Genomic DNA, 13,758 nt, shown 5'->3' on the forward strand with positions numbered 1-13,758 from the left:
AAACTAAATCATTTTTGTTTTTGAAAAACAGGTATTTGCATTAATGACATTAACATATAATGGATTTATTATTTTAATGAATTATTAAAACATTTTAAAGTTTTGCTTTCATTTCTAATATCTGAGTATCAATTATAACCCATATAAACAAAACTGTTCTTCAGTTCTCACTCATTATTAAGAGCAAAAGGTTCCTATAGACCAGAAGTTTTTAAGTTATTCCACCACTGTGTTTCCCAAAGTAAATGCCCATGATTATTATTTTAGGTTACAGAGGAAAAAAAATTTACTAAACAAATGTTAGAAACAGTAGCCAACAAAATCTATGATTTCATGCGTGCACGCATGCTCCTTTGTGTCCAACTCTTTGTTGCCACCTTATGGACTGCAGCCTGCCATGGAATTCTCCAGGCAATGGGTTGCCATACCCTCCTCCAGGGGATCTTCCTGACCCAGGGATCAAACCTGACTCTCCTGTGCTCTCCTGCACTGAAGGTGGATTCTTTACTGCTGGGCCACCAGGGGTTTTGTAGTACTGCTTTTATGAAATCATTTATGTAAAAATGTCAATTTAAGGAAAAATATTAAGTAATTAATAGCTCAGGTGACATTCAGTTGTCAGACTTAAAAAGGTAGTACTCAGATCACTTAAGTGGGAAATACTGCTTGAATCCATCATCTTGTCAATTTCCTACTTAAAAACCTGTAAAGTCTTTTAATATGACAAATTTGCCCCTAACTACCTGCACAGCCTTGTACTCTCCCACTCCTACTCCATTCCAGGAGCTCTAGCCAAATTCCTCTGAAGTACCATGCTCTGACACCTTCACACCTTTGCGTGTAATGGTGCCGCTGTCTCAAAGTTGTCCTCAAATCCCCAAAGCCACACACCTGGCAAATTTCTCTTCAACCTTCAAGCCTCAGCTTGGAAGCCTTTCCTAATCTCCTACAAAGTTTTCATACCACCTTCTCTCTGTTTTCATAATAATTAGAACTTATATTTATGCATGACAAACATGGTATTTCCAAGTTATCTCTACTACCGACCCCAAAGGAGGGATCTTCTATCAGCAGCCTAGCACCATGCCGCAAACATTTTTCTGACCTACGAAGTCATTTTGGGCCTGCCACTGAAATTCTTCTTCTTCTTGGCTCAATGATTTTCAATGAAAATGGTTTCCTACTAGTACTATCAGATGAATCTTTATACAAGGTCCAGACCTCCTCAGGTTTAGACAACACGTAAGTACAACTGAAGCACTTTCCTTGGCGATCCAGTGTTTTTAACACTCCGCACTTCCAATACAGGGGGTGCAAGTTCAATCCCTCACCAGAGACTAAGATCCCACAGGACAACAGGGAGTGGCCAGAAAGTAAAAACAAACAAAAACGTAATCAAGCAAAGCCCTATGGGGCCTTCCAGAACAGAGGCCCCTCCCATGTCCTCCACTTGCCTGTTGTCTGTAGAAAAACTTTATCTAGGTCTTCTAGGTCTTCCCCAAGTTCCAAAGAACGAATTGAATAAGAGAAGTGAGAAACTGCAGAAATAAAACAGCCAAACGATAAAATAATAAGTTCACCCATTCTGAACCATGTTCTTTGAGTTGTTTTGCAGATACTGAAACCTCCACCAGGTGGAAGTTAACTATCCGATGCCGACAAGCAGGTAGACTCCAACTGATTGGAACGACTATCCATGAGCCGATCACACACCCACAATCCTCCTCCCTCTCCCCATCTTTAAAACCTTTCCTCGAGAGCCTTTGGAGAGTTGAGGCCTTTTAAGCACTAGCTACCAAGGCTCCTTGCTCATATGTCTTAGTCCTCAGTCGTGTCCGATGTTCTGTGACCCCATGGACTGTAGCGTGCCAGGCACCTCTGTTCATGAAACTACGGGCAAGAATACTGGAGTGGATAGCCATTCCCTTCTCCAGGGGATCAAACCTGAGTCTCCTGCATTGCAGACAATTCTTTACCATCTGAGCCACCAGGGAAGCTTGCTTGGTACCCTGCAGTAAACACTGCACTTTCCTTCACAACCTGATGTCAGTAGATGGACTTTATTGTGCTTATGCAAGTAGACCCAAGCTTGTTTCGGTAAAGTAAGTACTCACTAACAGGTGTGACACCTTATGTTATGAAAAGGGAAAGTAACGAGGGGAAAAAAGCTAAATATCCTTTCTACACGATCAACAAGTTACACAATCTATAAACAAAAGAATCCATAGACTATTTTAAAAAAAAATCAGTGGACTTTCACGTCTATAAGGCTTAATACACAAAAACAGGAATCATGGGACACTAAAATACAATCACAAAATACACGAGTCTGCAAGCAAAAATGAAGATGTTGTTCCTGAGGATGAAGTAATGTATTCATAGGAAAAGAGATTCTAAAGCATCAAGTTAAAACAGTCTGTTTGCATATGGGATTTGTTACCATACTTAGTAATTTTTCCTGAATTAGAAACTTCAATTCAGATTTGTGTCATATTCAATATTCTCAGAAAAGTATCAAATATTTATCAGGTCAATATGTTAATCATTGATTAATGTCAATCCCTACTGTCATTTTTGCTTTTTTCTTTTTATATTGAATAGAGCACCTCAAGCTAGCTATCTAAACACTCATTTTTACCACAGGATTTACGTCACAAGTTCTAAGATGAGCTATTTATCTAAATTTTTAAAATTCATCTAGTGTTTAACTTCATTTAAGAAAAAAGCTCGGCAAAAAAAAAAAAAAAAAAAGCTTGCTAGAAAAAAATGCTCAGTAATAAAGATACTCTTAAAGGTCAAGTGGAAAAGTACCTTCCAATTCCTTGTTCTTCTAACACTTCGTGAAGCAACACAAGGAACTGGTTACTGGAAACATGACAATGGGTAACATATGATCCCCCGCCTCAGGAAAATTGTGACTTTTAACAACCCTGCATATCAAAACAAACATTTCATTCATAACACCTTCTGCATGGCTTTCACTACCGTACCTGTTTCTCCTCTTTAACAAATCAATTTACAAAGCAGCTCTCACATCCTCCTGGCTTATTCTTCTAACCTTATCTATACCAATAAATACTATCAAATTATCATACAGATCAGGGGAATACATTGTCAAGCTTCTGACAGCCAAAATGCAAAGAGTGGCTATCTAGTATATACTTTTGGGACATGCACCAAAGTAGTGATGATACCCTTTTCTTGGCTACTGCCAGTTAGATAGAAAGAAACTTTTTAAAGAGAGCTTTCTGCTAACATTGATAAGTTTAGGTCATTTCTATCCCACAATCCCAGGTGAAAGTAGAAACAAATGACAAACAACATAGCAACAACTTTGCCTCTTTTTCACACAAATCAAAACGTGACACTTGCTTAACCTCTAAAATATTTTCTATTTCTGATTCAGAAGGGAAAAGGGCATATGGCTTTGAGAAATACAAATGAAAAAAAAAAATCACCAGTTCACAATTTAAACATACCTATTAAAAACTTCCATGAACTGGCAGGAAGCAAAAGAAACCAACACATAAAAGTTCATACTGTATGATTCCAATCACGTCAATTTAAAACACACAAAACTAATCTGTTCTGTTCGAAGTCAGGATTGTAGGTACTCTTAGAAGTGAAAAAGGCATGAGGAGGGCTTCTCATATGCAGGTCATGTCTTGATTTGGGTGCTGCTTATATGGGTATATTCACGTTTTAAGAATTCACTAAGAACGTTCATCTACAGTACACATCTGTCTCCGTGTCACAGTTATTACACGTCAATCAAGTCTTTTAAAAACTCTCCATAAACTTTTAATTATACTAGAAATGTCAAGTGGGCCTTTCACTTGTGGTTGGAAAAAGCCAACTGGACTTGCCTGAGTCTCAAGTCTTCTATGATCTTTAATGACTAACTTCAAATCTCTGAGCCTGTCTTTTCATCTATCACATCACATGATCCACATGAGAATTCAATTCAATTAACAAGAATTTATTGTCTACCGCTGTCTTCTAAGTAATGGGGTTAAAAGTAGTGAGCGAAAAACAACAATCCCTGCTTCATGCTGTCTCTATCCTAATCAGTGGATACAAAAAGAAAAAGGAATAAAACACACAGCATCTAATATGGTGACAGGTGCTACAGCAAAGAATTAAGCAGGAAAGGGGAACTGAGGCAGCAGTAACTGTAAGTAAGGAGCTCATATGCTGTGCTATGCTTAGTCGCTCAGTCCTGTTTGCAACTCCATGGACTGTAGCCCACCAGGCTCCTCTGTCCATAGGGATTCTCCAGGTAAGAATACTGGAGTGGGTTGCCATGCCCTCCTCTAGGGGATCTTCCCAACCCAGGGATCGAACCCAGGTCTCCCGCACTGCAGGCGGATTTTACACCGACTGAGCCACCAGGGAAGCGCAAGAATACGTACTGTGTAGAGTACTCTTTCTCCAGGGGATCTTCCGGACCCAGGAATACAACTGGGATCTCCTGCATTGCAGGCGGATTCTTTACCAGGTGAGCTACTAGGGAAGGCCAAGGAGCTCATGGAAGGCCTCAATGTAACAGTGACCTGAATCAGGTGGGGAAGGCAATACCAGGGGTAAATGTATCCCACGAAGAGTCTACGTAATTTACTGCACTTGGAAATATACAAATGCTAATTAGAATGAGTTCGGGGTCTAAAGAACAGTCACATTAGAAGATGAAGGCTTAAAAAAACTACCTCAAATCCATGCTCTAAGACTTTGGGAGACGAATAACTGAATGACATTCCAGACGTAATTAAAGAAACTTCAGCGACCATGCTTTAAAAGGTAAAACGGACACTTTCTTCGGTACCGCTAGAGAACGACGAAATGCAAATTCACACCGCCCTGTGCACCAAAAGGCCTCACGAATTTCAAAAATTAGTCCGAAAAAACAGGACGCTTTCTTTTCTGACAGTCGTTAAGGCCCAGTAATTTTACTTTCCCTCTACAGTAAGTTTTCATGCCTCCGCATCCTTCTCAGTCGCGCACACATTACACACGGCGATAGGAACAAAGACCAGTCGCTCTCGCTAGAGGGAGAGAAAGGCCCACACCTGGGCGAACACCGAGGTGAGGGGACGGGAGATTGCGGTTCTCCTGTCTGCCTGGCTGTAGCATCCCAGAAGGCCTCCAGTGAACTGCTTGGTTCAAGGCACGCGGGAGCCGCACGGCGCGGCCCGGTACCTACCCGGCACTCGGTCGCATCTGGAGGCCGTCTTTTTCCCGCCCGGCTGGTGAGAGCCGATGTGCCGGCCGCAACCAAGGGTGCAAAGGTCTTACGTCGCTACGCTGTGTCTCCGAGGGCGCCCTACCGGAGAGCGGAACCTAAATCTGTTTCGCTTTGCCTCAGTCGGCGACGCACGTCGCCACTTCCGGCAGCGCCCCACTCAAAGGCGGCCGGCTAGCAACTTCCGCCCTCTTAGCTGAAAGTGGAGAAAGGAAGCTCGGAACGGTTGCGTCGCGGATTTTCTGGAGCACGTCGAGTTAGAAGACACCCTTTCCTGTCGCGGGTGGTGCGGAGTCCGCTCGTGGGTCTCTGAGAGCCGAAAATTGAGAGCCTCTTCGCGCCGCGGAGACTGCACCCCGCGGCTCGGCAGCCGTCACCATGGTGAGGAGGTCGCCTCGGGAGCTCCGGACCTAGGGCGTCGGAGGTGGCGGGGCCTGGGGTCCCATGGGCGCTGGGGCTGGCGGTGAGGGGTGATAGGAGGAAGTAAGGTGCTTCTGAGGGAATGAGGGTGGACTCCGTGGGGTTCGCTCTTGCTCAGTTGTCTCCGACTCTTTGCGACCCCCTGGACTGCAGCACGCGAGGCTTCCCTGTCCTTCACCAACTCCCGAAGCTTGGTCAAACTCCTTTCCCTTGAGTCGGCTATGCCATCCAGCCGTCTCGTCCTCTGTCGCCGCCTTCTCCTGCTTTCAGTAGTTCTTCGCATCAGGTGGCCAAAGTATTGGAGTTTCCGCTTCAGCATCAGTCCTTCCAATGAATATTCTGGAGTGATTTCCTTTAGGATGGACTGGTTGGATCTCCTTGTTGTCCAAGAGACTCTCAAGAGTCTTCTCCAAAACCACAGTTCAAAAGCATTAATTCTTCGGCGCTTAGCCTTCTTTATGGTCCAACTCTCACATCCATACCCTGGGGTCAAAATAACCTCACTTATGGACGGTGGAGTGGAGTAGTCGCCTGAGCACAGGCTTTTGGAGCCAGACAAGTTTCACTCTGCTGAATTCCTGACTTCACCTAAAGTTGTGTGGCCGTCAGTTCCAGATCCTAGTGATAACTCTGTACACTAGTCTTTAATCCCGCATCAGTCCTCATCTCGGCTGAGGAAACTGAAGGTATGCCCTGCCGACGGCCAAGCAGCTGGACTTACAGCCCAGATCTGACTGCCAGATCTTTTGTCTTTCTACTACGTACCTAATCTGTGTTTCTCTGCGAAGTGGCAAATCCACATACCCTTTTCACGGTTGCTGCCAAGTTTATGTGATAGCACTTGAAAACACCACCCAATACAAAGTAACTTGTTGATTGTTACACTTAGAATTATTTTCCGTGTTGTTGGAGTTGGCCTCACACCATTGTTTTATTTTTGTAATCTTAAAATACAAATAGACTGGGGCCATATGTTTATAAATAAAACTGGCATATAAAATAAAACAGGCGCTTAAGAAGCAAAAGAGGATCCTATACATTGCTGCTGCTGCTGCTAAGTCGCTTCAGTCGTGTCCGACTCTGTGCGACCCCAGAGACAGCAGCCCACCAGGCTCCCCCGTCCCTGAGATTCTCCAGGCAAGAACACTGGAGTGGGTTGCCATTTCCTTCTCCAATGCATGAAAGTGAAAAGTGAGTGTGAAGTCGCTCAGTCGTGTCCGACTCTTTGCGACCCCATGGACTGCAGCCTACCAGGCTCCTCCATCCATGGGATTTTCCAGGCTAATGAAACGAAAAATAGTACAGCCGCCTCTAAAACAGTTTGGCATATGTTGGAACAAAGACTTCTGGGTACACGTTTATTCACTGAAAACTGGAAACAAGCTAAATATTCGTCAGCTGGTAAATGAGTAAACAAACGGTGGTAAAAATAAAGTGGCTACTTGTCAAAAGACTTGAAGTATGGATTCATGCAGCAATGTAGGGGAATCCCAGAAGCCTTATGCTAAGTGAAAGAAGCTAGATGCAAAGGGTTGCATACTGCAGATTCCATTTACTTTCATTCCAGGAAAGGCAAAACTAGAACAACAGATCCCAGGTTGGAGGTGGAAAAAGATGATTTACTTCAAAGTGACACACAACTTTCTGGGGTGTTGGAAATATTCTTAATTTTGACTGTGGTTACAGAGCTGTATAGCTTGTGAAAACTTACAACTCTATACCTACATGCACATATATTTGTATGTATGTAAATTATACTTTAATAAAACTGGATAAATTTAAAAATTTTTAAATAAGTATGAATGATGATTATATTGAAAAACCAGATATTGATGTTCAGAAAAGAGTGATTCTAGAATCAGATCATCTCTTTTGTGGTCCAGTGGATTTTGGACAGTTCTCTTCAATGAACAGTAACTTTCACTGAGTTTATTACTGAAGTAAATCCTGATACCTCTTATCATCCAGGATTAAAATTTATTTAACTTACATCACATGATTAGGCTTAATAGTGCAAGTTATTTAATCAACTGAGCAGTGGGTGATATACGACGATCTATATACTTCATATGCTGCTCATAAGAAAGTATTTTAGAATAATTCTGTCGGTTTTTAATTAAAGTTAACACTTCTTGCATCATTATAGCCACAAAATGAATATATTGAGTTACACCGTAAGCGCTATGGATATCGTTTGGATTACCATGAGAAAAAGAGAAAGAAGGAAGGTCGAGAGGCTCATGAACGTTCAAAGAAGGCAAAAAAGATGATTGGACTGAAAGCTAAGCTCTACCATAAACAGCGCCATGCTGAGAAAATACAAATGAAAAAGACGTAAGTACCATTTATTTGTTGTACCAAGTTAATGTCTTTTGAGTATTAGTTGTTAAAACTGATAATCTTGAGTCTTTCTCATTCTTGGTAGTATTAAGATGCATGAAAAGAGAAACACTAAACAGAAGAATGATGAAAAGACTCCACAAGGAGCAGTACCTGCATATCTACTGGACCGAGAGGGACAGTCTCGAGCTAAAGTACTTTCCAATATGATTAAACAGAAACGAAAAGAGAAAGCGGTAAGCAGTAAAAAACTGGTCTTTATTTTTGTTGTTGTTGTTCAGGAAAATTACTTAAATTCATATTTAAGGTTCTTAGTTTCTTCAGTTAAATGGAAAAATAAAGTCCAACTGTTATCATTATTTAGATGTTGAAGTCTTTCATATAAAATGTTTTAGTAATAAAAAAAAGGTTTGCTTTCTTACCATGAGAACATTCAGCAGGATTTAAATTTTTTTTTTAAAGAATGTCATGCATCTTTAGTTTTCAAAAATGATTTAAGGTAATTCCCTGCCGACCCAGTGGTTAGGACTCTGCACTTCCACTGCAAGGGGCACAAGTTCAGTCCCTGGTCAGGGAACTAAGATCCTGCACATCATGGGCAGAAAAAAAAATTATTTAAAACAGCTTCGTATACTTGACAGCTCCTAATGTGGTGGTGGTGTAGAGAGGGATACAACTGCTGCTTCTTTTTGTTGCTTTGCAGTGCCAAAACTAGTTAAAAAGCATAGTAGTGGAAAGCATCCTAAGTGATTTGACTCAGATAAAAATTCAGAAATTAAAAAGAAAAAAAAAACTTCTGGCTTGCTCTTAGTGTCAAATTCGGTTAAATTTTGCTAAAAGCTGAGGGAAAGACATAGATACTATTTTTAAACACCTGTGGATAGAGTGACAAATGTAGGTAGCAGCAGAATATGCTGTATCTGTGTTTAAAGAACTAACAGTCTCCAGATTTGATCTGTAAAACCTTACTGCTTTTTTTGGTATGTATCAAAATTGAAATGGTAGAACTTCACCAAATTTTAGAGATTATCTACTTAACCTCTCTTCATTTTACAGATGAGACTGGAGTCCAGGAGATTTGTGAATCAGTTTTCACAGGCACTTATTTATGAAATGCTGTAGGGTTTGTCCTTCATAAATAGGTCCAGAATTCTTTCTGCTGCCTTGCGCTGCTTGCATTTTTCTCCCCTGCACAGAATCTACACTCAAAGGAGGTACAAAATATGGAGTGATGATTTCGTCTTACTAATATTACCTAAAAATCCATTCAGGGTAGAAATAGATAAGAGATGGAGACAGTCTTCCAGTTTTACACTATGAACTATTTAGCAGTAAACTTAACTAGTTCCATTTAACTTCAGGCTTCTTGAGGACACAGTGTAGATCTCTAGAAAACAATTGAGCCAAAATATTGTTGCTTAAGCAAAAAAAGTGAATCTACAACTTTGTACAACTAAAAAATACTGGACTTTTTATTCTCATTCTTTTTTACTAACAATATAAATTTTAATTGTGATCTGTTTTAGGGAAAGTGGGAGGTCCCTCTGCCTAAAGTTCGTGCCCAGGGAGAAACAGAAGTATTAAAAGTTATTCGAACAGGAAAGAGAAAGAAGAAAGCCTGGAAGAGGATGGTTACTAAAGTCTGCTTTGTTGGAGATGGCTTTACTCGAAAACCACCTAAATATGAAAGATTCATTAGGCCAATGGTAAGACCCTGTTAGAGTGCACTGGCTTAAAGATCTGTTCCTGTGGTAAACCGTGGATAATTTCCTAAAATTCCTAAAACTGGTATTAAAAAAAAAACCAGGTTGAAAGATTTTTTAGGCTGTTTTTAAGCTGATGATAGGTACTGTTTAGCACTTTTCCACTACTGTCAAGAACCTTTGGCTTCGTAGGAAATTTGAAATGAAAAAGAATTCTCATTACAGAGATTGTCAGTGAATCTGGACTTGTAAACATGACAGAGACTTCCCTGGAGGTCCAGTGATCAAGACTTGGTGCTTGCAGTGCAGGGGACACAGGTTTGATCCCTGGTTGGGGAAGTGAAATCCCACAAGCTACATGGTGTGGCAGAAAAAAAAAATTAGAATCTTCATTTCCACACAGTCATTTTACTCATTCATCAAGTGATCTATATGTCTGACACTTGTCTTTGAGAACAGTTAGAAAACTGGAGAATTGTTTTTTCAAGAGTCAATTCCAGCTTAGTAAGAGAAGTATCAGTGCCTTTGAAAATATTTACTTAATATGTAGTCATTGACAAAAGAGAGTATTAAAATGGGCCTTTAATTTCTGTTGATAGTGGTAATGGCCAAACTCAATCTCCTCTCCTCCCCTAATATATTTTTGCAGAATGCCTTTAAACAGAATGAATTCATCTCCCAGCTAGACACCAGCCTGCTTAGAAAAACAAAGAATCAGAGGGGAAAGTTGGCAGTATTACTCTAGCTCTGAACCTGAATCATTTTCAATGAATTAAAATGTTGCCCAGCATCCTGCTTCTATAAAGTTCTATTGGAACATAGCCATGCCCATTCATTTACACAGTGTCTACGGCTCTAGGTGAATAGGTGAATCTCGTCCCTGTAATAGAAACTTCTCTGGGCTGTCTGCAGTTTTTGACCAGTATTAACCATCAATGCAGAGAGCTGACAGTCTTTTTCACCAAGGAAGGTGGCTGAGGTATATAGAGACTTGGAATCAAGATACTTAAGTGTGATTCCATCCTCACACTATTTAGCCTGGGAACAAATTATTTAACGTGCTGGTCCTTGTTTTATCTTTTTTTTTTTTAAGTAGCGGGAGTTGTTAAGGCTGTCATGCTGAAATGCACTGTCTATGAGCTCTGGCACAGTGTCTGGCATGTCTCAGGCCCTCGGGAAGTATACACAACTGGACAGCTATTCCATGGTGAAAACTTCTTAGGAGTACGTGTTTGAGTTTTTCCTCACATATTTTTCTGTAACTATCAGATAAGTTGTCTGTAGAATTAATTATATTTTTCCGATGCCTTAAGATGAGATAATCAATCCTTTTTGGAGCAGGGTGGGGAGACGATTGGAAAAGATAAGCAAAAAGAATCAATATTCATCATTAACATCTTTAACTCAGAACATTCTTGTGTTTGGCTTACTAGGGATTACGTTTCAAGAAGGCTCATGTAACACATCCTGAACTGAAAGCCACCTTTTGCTTGCCAATACTTGGTGTAAAGAAGAATCCCTCATCCCCACTCTATACAACTTTGGGTGTTATTACCAAAGGAACCGTCATTGAGGTGAACGTGAGCGAGTTGGGCCTTGTAACACAAGGAGGCAAAGTCATCTGGGGTGAGTCCAATTTGAATATGGGGTTCTTGGTGTTATAATCCTAAAATAGACATTTTAAAGTTGACATGAAGTACGCAGCAGATTTTAATGCAGTTAAACTTGATGTGACTAAGACTTAGAAAATGTGAATGTTCTTAATTCAGTTTACCGGTTGCAGTTATATAAACTATATTGCTAGATATTTTTGGTTGCTTCTTGTTTAAAAAGGTATTATTAGAAAAGATGGGAAGTTACAATTGAAAAATACTGGAAGAAAATAACCACAAACGGGGGAAGGGAGGCATACAGCAAACATGTAGCTACACTACTTAAGTGACAATTAGAAACTAAAATATGTCATATGTAACCATTTTAAATTCTTTTTTCCTCATTTTCTTAGTTTTCTGCTTTCAGTACCCAGGTATTTCTAAACTTTAATGTTCTTTGAAAGGGAAGAATACAGTGTATAGCTTATTGATTGAATCTTCATATGAGTCATTGGCACATACTTCATGTTGACCTAGAATTTAAAATAGGTTAATAAAACTAAGCATTTCTTGGCTACTGGTTGGCCATAGTATTATGCTGAGAAGATATATTTTTATTTAGTTCTTTTTCAATAGTTTTTACCCAGAATTAATATTGAAGTTTTAACAAATGCTTTTTTGGCACCTGTGAAGGTGATCATACTTTTTCCTCTGAAATATTTAGGGAATTAATTGATGTATTAGTAGTCTTCCTAGTAATAAACCATAATGTATTTCTAGAATATACCTTCCTTGGTCATGATGCATTGTTCTTTTAATATTCAAATGATTCAACTTTTCCAAGTTTAATTTAGGATTATCTTTTCTGTGATTTTAAGTAAGATACTTTGTTTTATTTTTTATGTTATCTTAGTCAGGTTTTTGTGTCTGTATAATACTAGGTCAGAGGAAAGAACCAAGATAGTTTAATTTTTCTATGGTTTAGAGAAATTGTTTTGAAAACTGAAAGGTTCACTTCTCCTGCAGGTTTTGCTAATGGATTTGAAAACTTGGATTATTTCCTGCCTTGCTCCTGGTATAGACCAGGTGCCAGTAAACTGCAGCCTGCAGAGCTGCCACTTGTATTGGAAGACAAAAACAAAATAGGTTGTTAAGTTGATTTGAAACTTAGTTAATAATATTTGATGCTTTTTCCAGTAAGAACTGTGTAGAAAAGCAGTGCTCAGGTCAACCCACAAAGGCATGTTAAGTGATTCCGTTTTATAAAATCTCATGTAATATTACAGTTGTTCACTTTTTTTCTTTCTTAAAAGTGATGATTGTAAATATTTTAAGCAAAGATCATATGTATTCTTTTTTATTAGCTAACATCCCTCATTGTTCTGTTTTGTTTCCCTTAGGAAAATATGCCCAGGTTACCAATAATCCTGAAAATGATGGATGCATAAATGCAGTCTTACTGGTTTGACAACAGTTACATACAAATAACTCCTTATAATTACTGAAGACTACACACCAGTTGGGAAACCATTACTCTGATATTTCTGAATACTACCTATCAACCTTACATGTTGTCTTCAGTCAAACAAAACTATTTATTCTACTGTTTTAAAAACGAAAAAAGCCAACATTAAAATGATCTAGTTTTACAAAGTGGTCTTTTGCATCTGTTTAGCGTTTAAATGTTCATAAAAATAAAATGATTAAAAAATCAATTATAGAAATATCTTACTTCAACAGTATTTGCATTAATGAGTGGTACTATGCAGTGTAGACCTGTCATTAAAAAAAAGAAAAGCCAGTATAGCTGAAAATACCTTTTATCATAAAGGTTAGTGCACACTCACATGTGAAGAATAGGCCAAGCAACTTTGTCACGTCTAAGACCTTACCTTTAGGCCTTCTCCTCACCGTAGATTATTAATCCAAAGATAAGCAGCATTAACACGTTTTAGTGAAAATACTTTAAAAGTGTACGAGATTTCTAGATTAAGCTCTACCTAGGAAATGTTTCCAAGGACTGCCACAAAACCTGTATGTGCAGTACTTTCTGCTACTTTGGGAAAGCTGCATATTTCTGCCAAATTTTAACATCTGATATATTTAAGTTCTTTGTAAACTCTTTTTTGGAGAGGATTCTGTATATGTTATTGTAATTTCCACTTGAGTGGTTCTTTGTGTCTTCAACAGGTAGAAATTGTTGTTAAAAGACTCCAGAAAGTAATAATTGTGTCATAGTTGCTTTTAAATTTAAAAGCTTAGAATTTTCTTAGGAAGAACAAGAGACATCTCAGAGCAATTTGGTTTTGTTGTATATGCTTTCAAAAGAAAACCAGTGTTATTAATATCATGCCTCAGCACCGTCACTTTTATAACTTATCAGGGTGACACTGTAAACTTGGAAATGGGCAGTTCTGAATTTTCCAGTTTGAAGTGTAAAATATAGACTTCAGTCAACATCCAA

At 39.3% G+C, this 13,758-nt stretch overlaps 2 protein-coding genes across 2 annotated transcripts in view; one reads left to right on the plus strand and one right to left on the minus strand.

The window, feature by feature from the left end:
- Positions 1-5,407, minus strand: part of GFM2 (GTP dependent ribosome recycling factor mitochondrial 2) — a 33,352-nt gene extending 27,945 nt beyond the window's left edge. Inside the window, exon 1 of the mRNA XM_040262724.1 lies at positions 5,201-5,407. The gene's annotated coding sequence lies outside the window, so the exon portion shown is untranslated. The remainder of the gene's footprint in view (positions 1-5,200) is intronic.
- On the plus strand, positions 5,374-13,012 carry NSA2 (NSA2 ribosome biogenesis factor). The gene is made up of 6 exons (XM_040262725.1): positions 5,374-5,620; positions 7,806-7,993; positions 8,085-8,235; positions 9,526-9,705; positions 11,136-11,328; positions 12,695-13,012. The coding sequence occupies exons 1-6, from the start codon at positions 5,618-5,620 to the stop codon at positions 12,760-12,762; spliced, it is 783 nt and encodes a 260-aa protein (XP_040118659.1). The 5' UTR covers positions 5,374-5,617; the 3' UTR covers positions 12,763-13,012.
- Positions 13,013-13,758: the final 746 nt, after the last annotated feature.

This window comes from Oryx dammah, unplaced genomic scaffold (assembly GCF_014754425.2).
Source record: "Oryx dammah isolate SB20612 unplaced genomic scaffold, SCBI_Odam_1.1 HiC_scaffold_20, whole genome shotgun sequence".
NCBI lineage: Eukaryota > Metazoa > Chordata > Mammalia > Artiodactyla > Bovidae > Oryx > Oryx dammah.